This window comes from Vigna unguiculata, chromosome 3 (assembly GCF_004118075.2).
Source record: "Vigna unguiculata cultivar IT97K-499-35 chromosome 3, ASM411807v1, whole genome shotgun sequence".
In the NCBI taxonomy this organism is placed as follows: domain Eukaryota; kingdom Viridiplantae; phylum Streptophyta; class Magnoliopsida; order Fabales; family Fabaceae; genus Vigna; species Vigna unguiculata.
This window is the reverse complement of record NC_040281.1, coordinates 6,373,245-6,386,456: the sequence shown is the minus strand read 5'-3', so window position 1 is coordinate 6,386,456 and position 13,212 is coordinate 6,373,245. Positions and strand designations below refer to the sequence as shown.

General features: G+C 29.5%; 2 protein-coding genes and 1 non-coding gene across 3 annotated transcripts; all 3 read right to left on the bottom strand.

The window, feature by feature from the left end:
- Nucleotides 1-5,478: 5,478 nt before the first annotated feature.
- TRNAK-UUU lies at nucleotides 5,479-5,550 on the bottom strand. The gene has a single exon. It is a non-coding gene; the product is annotated as a tRNA-Lys (tRNA).
- A 658-nt stretch (nucleotides 5,551-6,208) lies between these two features.
- Nucleotides 6,209-7,613, bottom strand: LOC114176013 (tubulin-folding cofactor C). The gene has a single exon (XM_028060900.1). It carries the CDS (start codon nucleotides 7,474-7,476, stop codon nucleotides 6,472-6,474), a length of 1,005 nt encoding a protein of 334 aa, XP_027916701.1. The 5' UTR covers nucleotides 7,477-7,613; the 3' UTR covers nucleotides 6,209-6,471.
- A 1,122-nt stretch (nucleotides 7,614-8,735) lies between these two features.
- LOC114176327 (50S ribosomal protein L29, chloroplastic) lies at nucleotides 8,736-11,422 on the bottom strand. The gene is made up of 2 exons (XM_028061338.1): nucleotides 11,017-11,422; nucleotides 8,736-9,140 (listed from the first exon to the last, which is right to left on the bottom strand). Exons 1-2 carry the CDS (start codon nucleotides 11,335-11,337, stop codon nucleotides 8,958-8,960), a joined length of 504 nt encoding a protein of 167 aa, XP_027917139.1. The 5' UTR covers nucleotides 11,338-11,422; the 3' UTR covers nucleotides 8,736-8,957.
- Between the last annotated feature and the right edge of the window lie 1,790 nt (nucleotides 11,423-13,212).

Genomic DNA, 13,212 nt, shown 5'->3' with positions numbered 1-13,212 from the left:
ATTTATTTAAAAGAGTGAAATATTTATTTATAAAAACTTCTAAAGAGATATTTTTAAGAACATATCCTTACAAGATAATTGAACCCTTAATCCTATTCCGCCGGCCAGCAGCCATATCTGAATTATTATTCCTTAATCGCGCGTTTATTTCCCCAACATTCTTTTGTGTTGAAATATACGTCAATTATCTACACTTTTTGTTTTGCCAAATTAACTTATTATAACATCTTTCTTATTGGATCAACTTTGATTAAAACTAATTTTAAATTAAGCTAATTTAAATGACGTCATTTATATGCTTTTATTATAAACTAACACAAAACCATTATAATTACAATGGTCATTGTTTTTATTATTAAAAACTATCATCATCAACATTGTGATTATCTTTATTAGTATTGTGAATACTACTATACTACTAATAATATACTTTAAGAGGTTTATTTTTAATTTTTTTAAATTAATGATTAAATGTATGTTAGTTATTTGAACAATTATATTAAGTGTCGATAAAAATAATTTAATCCATATTTTTAAAACTTGGAGATAAAATCCATGACTCTAACGTCAAACAATACTATTCAATCTAAATTACTACACGTTAAGAATTGATGCTTGGAATTCAACATTTATGCAGAACAATGGCAATATATTTTTGTGTCTCTAGCCTCCTCATGTCCAATTTGTGTATGTCAAATTTTAACGTCAACATCACCCATCATCAACACACGTGGTGGTCCTTTAAGTTACATTTTTCGTAATTTTATTTATTATTGGTATTTGAAATCGAAAGTCTTTAGTCAATTTTTTAAAAATAATATTTAGAAATGACAAATAAATTTATCTTCATCGGTATCATTCGAATTTGTCTTTATTTTAACAGAAGATCTCCACAATATATGGGTACAAGTATAAGTATGGATAATATCCATTTTTTTCAATTGGGTATGAAAATGGAGATGAATATGTACATATTTGTCTCTTTTTCGTCTCCATACTCACTCTAATACCCATCACACCCTCATCCTTATCCCTATTTTAACTACTAAAATACTCATAGTGTTGGTTTGATGAAAATACATCGTGCAAGTCTCATATCACCTATGATATATTTTGGAATGGGTAATAGTGGTTATATAATAGATTTAAGGTCCATGGTGTTTATTATCCTAAGTGAAAGACATTTTAAGCTTATTTGACTTGTATTCTTGTAGTTAAGTATTGTGAGATTTAGGTTAAATTCTAGCTTTGGAAAGTGTGGGATACTTGGTTCAAGGGATTTAAGAGTATTGTTTATGTATTGTAAGAATTTTCACATAGTATGGTTTTTATCCAAATTGGAGTTTCCACATCTTAATTTTGCGTTAATTGTGTTGTTATTATTTCTCTGCTTATAGGATGATTTTGTGGGGAATATGTGTGTTTTTCCCAACAAGTGGTGTCAAGAGCCTTTGGTTCGGTAGGATTTTTTCTTAGTATTCTTTATGGTTGTAACTTAGTTTGATCTTCCACATCAGAAAAAATTAATTTCTTGCTAGGGAATCATCCTTGGTTGCAATGACATTTACAAGTGCTATTAAGTGTGACATAGAGAAATTTGATGGAATGATCAACTTTGACTTATGGCAAACTCAAGTCAAAGATGTGTTGATACAATATGGATTACACAACACGTTAAAAGGAATAACTTCTTACATGGAGGAAGAGAAGTGAAAGGAACTAGATAAGTTACTTGCGAAGATTTTTGTAGGTAATTTACTTACATATATCTTTGTAGGTAAATTATCTAAGAACTGTTTTGTATGTAAGTTACCTACGAACAGTTTCGACGTTGTAGTTTCGTAGATAAAGTACATAGGTAAAAGTTATCTACAAATCACATTTTCGTAAATAAAGTCACCTATCAGCTAATTACTTATGAAATGCGCTTTGTAGGTAATTCATATATAACATCAAGTTACCTATGAAAATTGCACATTACCTACAAATTATTGGCGTAGATAATCTTCATATTTCTTAAACGTACAGAGAATGTCAACTGCAAATGAACTTTAGGAGAGACTTGAAGGCTTCTATCAGGCAAAGGACATCTCAAATCGATTGTTACTAAAGGAAAAGTTTCATAGCTTATGCATGAGTAATGATACAAAAATCTCTGATCACCTTAGTAATATTAATGAAATTGTCTATGAATTAAAAGCGATTGGAGTCAAGATTGAAAAATTCCTAAAAGTAGCTTTTATCTTTCATATTCATTATTGATTTTATATGTCCTTGTATATGTTTTAAATAGAATTTATTTTTGGCATAAGAACTACATTCCTAATAATAACATTTAATAATATAAATTATATATATATATATATATATATATATATATATATATATATATATATATATATATTGTGTAGCTTAAAACTATTATACACTTCCAGTGACCATATTAATCAATCCACTTAAATTCTGAAATTAAGATTATATAGTCCAAACATTGTCACATGCAAGAGGTTCTAAATACTATTTAATAAAAAAAAATACTTCATGTGATAACCTTATTAATTTATATGAATACTAACAAAAAAATATCATAATGATAATAACCATGTACAGAAGAAAAAGATAATGCACTCTTAAGTGTCAATATATATTGACACACAATTCGATAGAAAGGCATAAAAACATCAACAAACAATATCCACTCGTAACTCAATACAAATAAAATTAAAACTATACAAAGAAAATTTTGACTTGTAATAGATATTCGAAAAAATATATAAAAAATCCAACACTAATAAATAATAAATAAATTTATATTAAAGATCAAGATATCAATTATCTTATTCGACATGAATAAATCATAAATAAATGAGATTAAAACGTCACCCTCAATTTAAATTGTTAAAAATAAAAAGTTTATATATAAGTTTTTTTTTCTTAAATATTAAATGATCTTATTCATCTAAACTTTTAACTTAAAACTCTCAATTCACTTTATATTCCGAATTTAATAAATATATAATGATTACATTTTTATTAAGTTCAACAAGAACTAATAATTTTGTAAAAAGTAATTGAATTGAAACTGGACGCGTTTCTCCGATTCAGCTGTAATATATTATTATATAATGTATTATGAAAATGAAGTTGAAGACTTGCTTTTCACTTCCTATTTTTTATTTGGTCATAACAGACGGCCAACTTTTGCCTCATTCGGTAAGTTCCTTTTAACAACTATAATATTTAATATTTAGATGCATGTATTCATCTATATTAATTATCAATAATTGATTACATGTTTCTAAAATACAAATGCTCCCAACACCTACTTTTATTAAAATAAATGTTTACATTTTTTTTTCCATACAAATCGTGTCTTTCTTTCATCATAAATGATCATGTATAAAATATGTTTAAAGTTAGTAAGATTATTATAAACATATTTGAATATTTTATGCAATTATCCGATATCACATATTAAACTGGAATGATTACTAAGTTAATTCGCATGTTAGATGGTTGAACATTTTGCTTAACAAAAGAAACTAATGTATTTTTTTTAAAATAAAATTATGTGAATTTTAAAGTATTTATATTGATTAATGGAAGAGTGTAAATTTCAAACAAAAATAAAAACAAAGCAAAATATTTTATATTGAGGTAATTTTTATACTTTTGAATGGATAAAAATAATATAATCAAAATGTACATATTTAATCATTATTATTACTGTGACAAAAATACATAATTTAATATTAAAATATAATTGAATATTTCTTTTGAAAAAAATATAGTTTTGAAGTTATATTTGTTATCGTTCTCATTTTAAATAATATTTTTACAATTTTATCTCTTTTACTATTAGGTATTTTATAGTTGAGGATGTCTTTTTATCACGTTCTAATAATTAATATAAAACTCCTTACTTCGATTATTTGTATCATGTTTTACAATAAATAAAAAAATTAAATTTATATTATTTTTATCTTTCGATTATTTGTATCATATTTCATAATAAGTGAAAAAGTTGAATTTATATTATTTTTATCTTCACAAGTAATTTTCATTTTATTACTTTTAAAAATAATTTTATTCTTTTATTATTTATCAATATATTTATTTATAAAAAATAAAGATTTCAAAAATAAACCATCAGACTTAAAAACGGGTTATGAAAGAACGCATTTCAGTTAACTTTTCTTTATCCTTAATTTGTAAAATAGTTAGGATTATATGTTTTAATATAAATAAAGTAACATATTTACATTATTAATTACACAACTAAAATATTTCATATTTTAGAAAACTTTTTCTATGAATATTTCGACATACTAAGTCTACAGCAAAATTTATACAAAACTTATTTCATAAGAATTTTTAGAGAAAACTTGCCCAAACAATTTCACTGAATTTTATTAACAGTACTATAAATATGAAAAGCCAATTATGTGATTAAAAAAATCAAATATATAGTGTTTGTTTATCATACTTAAAAACAAAGTTTCATAATTACAATTATTTTTAACTATAGGTAAAATTAAATGTTTAAACTGAAAAATTACTAATAATACAGAAATAAAAGTTGAATATATATATATATATATATATATATATATATATATATATATATATATATATATATATAATATGGAGCATCCCAGAATTTAAATTACAATAAAAAAATGAAGTAAAAATTGGGGGCTTTCTCGGGAGTCACGACTGGTTTGAAGATCAGAGAATGACGAAAAACAGAGAAAAAATAGGAAACAAAACAAGGGGACAGGGTGATAAGGTGCTGATGTCGGATTGTCCCAAATAATAATAAGAAAAAATGTTATTTATTGTAATTATGTACAGAGAAACTGGAATGCAGAAAAGAAAATATCGCGATGTTAAGAAGAAGAGAAGAGAAATGTCGTTGAGTAGATACTCATTATATGTTGTTACAATTTTCATATTTATGTTTGAATGACATAATAGGAAATTTTAGATCAGTACAAATTATTTTTTAAATGCTTGAAATTTACTTTGAAATTATAAAAATGATTGGGAGTGTTATGAATTTATTAAAGGATTAGATAAAAAAAAAATCAAATTAGTGACACTATCTTATTAAGTTGCAATTTCTTTGTACTTATTCTATGTTCTTATAACATATAATCAATTGGATACATTTTATTCATATCAATTGTCCTAATATATATATATATATATATATATATATATATATATATATATATAGTTATATATATATATATATAGTTTTAAGTTCTAAAAAAATTGAAATATAAATATCAGCCCTAAAATTGAAATACTATTTAGTACATTCTTTTATCAAAATTGATAATAACAAAAAGTTTGGCCGGATATAGATGTTATTTTAAGGTAATAAGATATAATTTATATACATATTTTTTTAATGTAAGGGGTTTTCAAAAATAAAATTATAATAGAGTTTTAAGGTCTAAAAATAAAAAAAGTCGCCGTCTGTGGGGATCGAACCCACGACCACGTGGTTAAAAGCCACGCGCTCTACCACTGAGCTAAGACGGCTTTGATGAAGGAATTTTAAAAGAAGGAAAAATTGTCCTTTATCCAAATTCTATTATCTTTGAGTATATATAAGCCTTCATTATTCCGCAGTTCGACAATTTCCAAAGCAAATGCTTTTATAGATTCTGGTATTACTGCGTCCCTTATATCTGTTTCTTGTTTGATATATTCACCAATTTCTGTTCTTAGCTCTCGACAAAATATGTTTGTTATTCCATTTCATATTTTTTCATTTAGGTTTCCGCTATTGCCAATGTTCAATTAACGTATCATCTCACTCACTCGCAAATGTGTTGAACATCATATTTTAGGAGTCAATTTAATTTCAGTGTCTTATTTACTGTAATCCTGCATAGCCAACTTTTGATACTACTATTGATCATATTGTTAAACAAATTGTACACCATGATTCTTTGGCCATTCAATGCGTGTATCACAGTCCAAAAATCCAATGTAATAAAATCTTCCTTCAGGGTTCATTACTCTTTTAATTCAAAGTTTTCTTCTGTATGCAAAACTAGTGAAAAAAGAATGTGATATTTTGAGCCACACACTATACTACCAATGTTTCAAGTTTTTCATAACACATTCATAGTAGCTTCCTAGAAGAAACAATCCAACAACCATTATTCACCAATGAATTACATAAGCAAACAAATAATCAACAACCAGCGATTCCAAATCATGATAAAATCAAACTAACATTGTAGAAGCCAAATAATAATAGAAAAGAGAAAATGGAACCCTACATGGAAGCAAAACACAGAAAACTCATTCCTACACCGAAACTAAACACGTCCAAAAACATTTCAATTCATTGCACTATTGAAACCAAAATCACGTTGATCTCAACATCAAATTCCGATAAAGGAACATACCAAGACTCGATCACACATAAAAGAAACAATGCTGAGACTCGGATCAAATTTCCTGATCCCCATTTTTCAAATTCGATACATCAATAATCCCAACCCTCTCACTCTCCGGCAAAACCGACCAATTCGGAGACTGCACCGCCCGCAGCCACCGGAAATCATCCACATTTTCCCAGTTCCCGGTCTCCGCGTCGAGACCGGCGCCGCGAAGATCCTCCTCAATCCCTGGGTAACTCAAACAATACGGCGCAAACCTCACGCCGTTACTGTCCTCGATTATTGGCTTACTCCTAACCCTAAGGTAGAAATCGCTTTTTCTGGCAGAGTGAATCCGAATCTGATGCGACGCCATCACGAAGACGCAACCCTCAGCTTCCTCGATAAGAACAGAGCCAGTCACAGGCCCCACGTAAACCCTACAATTCTTCAACCGGTGTACGAAAAGCGCCCTAACGGAACCTATTATCCTCACTTCGCAGGAATCGAGATCCGAAACGGCGAATTCCCCAACCTCGGAGCCTCTGAACTCGGCGACCAAAACCTCACCAACTTTGTTTCTGAAGCCGGGAGATTCACGCGCGGCGAGGCGCGTGTCGGGAATGGAGGGTTGAGGGGGTTGTTTGGGTTGCGGAATAGCGGTGTCCTTGGGGTCCTTCTTGGTGGGTTTATTCTTGAAGGAGAATCTGGTTTTGGGGATGAGTTGGTTGGTGAGGTTTTGGAGGGATTGTCTTAGGTCGGAGACGGTTTTGAGGGAGGTTCGAACGTCGTAAGAGGGTAGGAGGTAGGAGTTTTGGGCGACGAGTTTTTCCAAATCGGAGATTGATTCGGAGATGTTCTGGAAATGGAGTTTGAGGTTTGGTGGATCGGAGGAAAGAGATTGGGATTGTTGGAGTTGGAACTCTATGGAGGTTTTGAGTTCGGAGAAGTGTGAGAGGACGGAGGAGGTGGATTCAGTTGAGGATTCGGGGTTTGTTGAACGGCTTTGGGGGCGCTTCGAAAGCCTTTCTACCATTGCTAAGTGCTTCTTCTGTTTCTCTGTTTCGTCTTCCATGGAGGTTCAGTCTTCGTGTTTCTCAGATTCCTCAAACTCAATTCATAACATAATCATGGAATTACAAGACTGTTGCTTGATTTGAGTTTCGGCGGTCTATTTTAAATAGGGATTTTTGTTCTGTGGTGTGGTTTTCGTTACCGCTTTTTCCATAATAATCAGATAAATAAAATTAGTTTTTTTAGTAAATAAACTATAGGATAGGAGGGAACAAAATCAATTAAATTGATTTAAGTTAATGATTAATAAAATAGGGGTAAACAACCTTGAATGTACGAGACATTGTCAAGTTAACCCTTAAAGAACAAAAAAATTGATTTTGTTGTTAAATGTGTAAAAAATCTTTCAATTAAGTTCTGTTTTTTAAGTTTTGTAGAACCATTTCGTTATTAAAATATAATTTTAAGAATCAATTTGATACTAAATCAGAAACTATTTTGTGATTAAGGAATGATATTTAGGGGCTAATTTGTACTTTTCTCACATTAGAGATTTAATCAGATTTTTTGTTCTTTTAAAGACTAAATTGGCAACAAGAGCCAGATTAATAAGTTATTCTTTTAATAAAAATATAACGAAATAACTTTAACTATTTTTTTTTTGTTAAATAACTTTTCCAAACAATGAAAATTTAGTCCATTTTCTGTGATGTTATCTTTAATTTATTGAATTTTTTTTCCTGCAATTGTATTGATTTAAACTGTTGCAATTCATTTATTTGATTCTAGTTTTAATTTAAACAGAGTAATAATACATAACAATACCATATTCTAATCTAAACACAAACGCTCCTCATGCATACTATTTTTTTTAGTTTTATAATTAGTATCCTTAAAATCAATCCAAAAGTTATTTGTATTCGTTGATGGTCACAATTTCTTCGTCGTATAAAACGAACTGAGTTCATTTTCAGTCACATAATGTGGCATTTTATTTACACAACAAATTTTATAATTAAAAAAGGAAAACATTGTGAAATCTAATAAATTATGTTATGAAAATATTAATACAACATTATCATATAAACTATTGGATGAGTTGTTTTATGAATATCAAATTGTTAGAAATGGGTGCTTTACTAGTTTATACTTGTTTCGTTACCATAGTAAAATAAGATGGGATAAAAATAGTTTAACAAAATTATAATAGGATAAACCAATAAGATTTCACTCAATCACTTGCCCTTCCGAAACAAATGCATCATCAAACTGATTGACAATTGTTGACACTATAAAGCTCCAAAAAAATGTGATCGTTTATGCAAGCAACTAAAAGCGATTTTTTAATAAAATTGAAATTCCAAGTTAAGAAAATGTTTATCTTAATTTGAAGGATATGAATCATGGTTTTGATCATGAATCTCTGGTCACAAAAATAAAAGGCATGAACCTTCTCGCAGGAACAACATAAAATTACTACCAACAATATATTATACACAATGAAAACCACTGAACTCTGTAAATTGCAAATTAAGTGTTAGCTCACGCAGCCTTTTCAGCCTCTGCAGCTTCTGCTGCTGCTTCTTCCTCCCGAAGCTTCTTTAAAGATGGAGGTGGTCTTACAACAATGCTTTTCTTCCATTTTTTATCAAGCTTTCGGGACAACCTCTTACCGATACCCTCCTCAATTTCTCTTTCCCTCTTCACAGTAAGCATGCGAGCAATCTGTATGGATATTTGTAATCACAATATCATTCACCTAAAGTATAAATAGAGACAAGAAATGCACAATGTAGACTCCAGAAAAGGACCTCCTTTGTTAGTAATTGGTAAAGCCATCTAGCATCATTTCATCATTTTAAGTTGTAAAGATCATAAGTAATAAACTAATAAATTATAAAGATGAGGCTAGATCAGGAAGGAGAAATCGAAATTCTATCCAATCTCTCCACTGGGCATATCTTGAATTGGACATGGTACCAAAACACTGTGATCCCGGTGTGCTTTTGTTGCAAGGAGAGATAGAAACAGAAGGAATGACAATTTCAGTACTGACAGAATCTCAGTAGGAGTTCTGGAGAAGGTCAATATTGTTTAAGAGATGAAAATGGTAAATGGCAGCACAAGTGAATTTTATTGGGGACTTAAATTTAAAATTCAGAAAAAAGATTGACGTATTTATCTATTAAAGCTCAACTGAGTGAAAATTATGACATGACCAAATGAACATCGGAAACCTGCTTGGCCACACCTGGGAACATGAGTTGTAGACATTGTAACTGCTTCCCAAAGAAACTGAAGTACACATCTCGCACAATTGAATATATTTTTTCACTGTATTTTCATGTTCATACCTTAGAGACATATGATGCTAATATGCTATAATTTTAATTTGAAATAGAAGTTGGTAGGTCACACTGAATCTATGCCCGAAATTGGAATCAAGCGTACATGTCATAGGACCATTCAAATCCGGTTAGCTGTCAGGGAAATTTGTTTCTAAGTGAGCTTTCCCTTTTCAGGTTCAGAGAATAAACACAGTATGTGTAGGAGATTCAAATTTATGAGCTCAGATTGGACTAATTCATGTGAATCTAGAAACAAGAGTTCTCAAAACTTAACATTTTAATGAATGAATGACAAATTTTGTAGTTTAATCAACCAAAACAACTGAGTTGTATATAAGCATATACAAAGCACAAAAAATACAAAGAAGGAAAAGTTAATGGATGAAATGGTCTTCACATAATTTGTGCAGAGGGCATGGGCCAAGCTATCACCACTTCATGAAGTAAAATATATTAGTAGCTGACTACACCAGATATTTGCTTAAGGGTTTATGCCATAAAATTGATGGTAAAACCAGTTAGAATAAGATTTAAAAGAGAGCTAATATTAACAAGCCCCACAAAGAAATTTATTGAAATTTGCTCAAAACAACTTGTGAGAGTTGTAAGCTATTTCTAGAAGCTCTAGTAAGCTCAACCAAACGCCACTTTAATCACTACCGATTTACAGCCTCTCACCTTGCATTCCAAATTCCAATGTTCATCTCACTGTTGAACTTAATGAAATTCCCTTTTAGTTTCAAACTTTACTCTAACAGAGAGAGGAAAGAACAGAAACAGGATCCGGATCAAGGCTTCTTGCCTCTACATTTCCCTTTACAAAAGGCAAGTGGAATGGAGCTAACACTCAAGAAGGTTTTACAAAAGGGTCACTACCATATGTTTTATTGCAATGTCAAGGTTTTTGGAGTCTCTACAACCGCAACGTGACCACAATTGAGGTCCCCATTAGCTACATTGATTCATAATTTTTCACAGTATCAAGTATTGGGACATAACTGCAATATTAATTTGAAACATTCTCAAGCTTATCACAATAGTTAATTTCAAAGTTAAAGCAGAGAAAACCAAACTAAGCTCTCTCACAAACTTCCATAGTCATAGTTTGTAACCAAGAAAAGAAAATATATATTAACGAATGCACGTAATCTTATTATTAGTTCAAGTGAGCTTGTAATCAAAGGCATACCAAGTTAACCTAAGCAGAAAAAAATGACTTCCAAAAATTAGGAGGGAAGAAAAAAAGCAAGTACCCTTTTGCGCATACGGCCGAATTCACTGGACTTGAACTCGTTTCGAGCGGATTTCTGAAGGCGAAGCATGACAAGCTCTCCCTTAAGGTCGATAACCTCTTCGTTGATTTGTTCGGTGCTGAGTTGTCTAATTTCCTTCAATTCTTCCGCCCTCTTAGTCATCATCACCACCGGCACCGAAGCGGCGCGTTTCGCGAGTGGAACGGAGCATGTGGCAGTGCGACGGAGCTGAATGCCAGTGAAGGAAGATTTGAACGGCAACGGCTTCGGGAGAAAGCTTATGGTTGAAGAAGAAGGTGAAGCCACAGAGAGACTCAACATTCTCCGCTCTCTCTTCTTATTACCAGCGAAGTGGATACAATACCAGGGTGTTGCAGATAAGATCCAACTTCGTCTTCTTTTATGGGCTACCCAATTTTCTTTTTACGCAATTTTTTGCAACATTGGGTGAATTAAAGTAATCTTTGTACCCAGGAAAAAATATATTGGCAATTTTGTTAATTTTAAAAAAATTATATTAATTATTTTATTATAATAACTTGTTCGATTTAGTATTAGACAAATGAGAAGCACTTGTGTGGTTTATATATATATATTTTTTAATTTTAACTGTGCTTTTAGTATCCGAAAATTAGATTAATTTTTAGTTCCTCAATTTTTAAATATTATAATGTATAAACTATATTATATTTAAAATATAATATTTTACAATATTAAAATATTTTTAAAAGGAATAACATTATTCGAGTAATCATACATTATATTTAATAAACACGATAATTAAAATATTATTATTTATTTATTTATTTACAATTTCATAAATTTTTTATGAGCTGTAAATTTAGTATATGTGATCATTGTGCTAATAATTACAAATCGTTAACATATGTGATTTAGATTACTTGGATTCTTTGACTTTGAGATTTAACTCTCGACTGTCTGGGATATACACTATAAGTTTAGAAGAGATTGATCTACTCGCAATAGTTATTGTATCTCCAAAGAAATACTATATTTTGAGAACTTCAATAATTAACAACTTTTGTTAATTATTTGAGATATTTGTGAACTATTTGAGTTTATTTGTTAAATGATCTTTAAAATTATATGATTTATTAAATAAATATATTCAGACAAAAAAATTAACTCAGCTATTTAAAAAGAACTTGTCTAAATATTAAAGTTGACGTGAATGACTTATTTATATAAAAAAATTGAAAAAAAAAAATGTAGAACTTTGTTAAAAACATTAAAATTAATTTTGAAATTTTTGTTTCATAGAAAAGTACGGTATATTTATCTACTTTGATTATGTAAATGTAATTTTATTTATCGGGAATTCAGTTTGATCTATTTTTTACATGTTTTGATAACTAAATATTTTTTATTTAAGTGTACTTTATTTGGTTAACAAACATTTAGTTTTTAATTTTAATTGGAGTATGTTTATGTTTCGGTATGATGCAAAGTACTGATTTGATAAGCAAATTATCAATTTTGTGTACCAATTTTACCTACACACTTAAGTAATTTGTTTTTTCACATGGACTTTCACAAGAATCTCACGAATAACAATCAATCATTTTTGTTTGATTTTTTGAATTTTGGCAAATATGAGAATGAAGATTAATAACAAATGGAAAAGGTAAAAAGTAGACGTGGTTGAATTCGAAAGAGGGATAAATAATTTATGAAAATTATCAATTTGAAGCATCAATTTTGCCTACACGCTTAAAAAATTCAATTGTTTGCTCACATGGACTTCCACAAGGATCTCACGCATAACGATTGGCCTTTCTGTTTGGTTTTGGAATTTCTATGAAGATGAAGATGAAGTGTAATAACAAATGGATTAGGTGAACAATAAACATGGTTGAATTCAAAAGAGGGATACAATGATTGATAGAAATGCTATAAAACAATGATAAATAAAAGTAGCATTTGTAGAAAAGTAAATTACTAAGGAAAGTAGAGAAACTTGTAACAAAAATCAATGAAAGTGGTGATCCAAATTAAAACAATCAACATTAGTTTACCAATTTTTGTTATTTACGATATTTAAGAATGTATGATTTGTTTCATAATTTGTCACCATTGTAAAATACAAAATAAACCTATTTATATTTTATAACCCTTACCCAAGTGGTTACAAATTTTGAATTCAAATTGAACTTAACCACAAATAACTACCTCAAA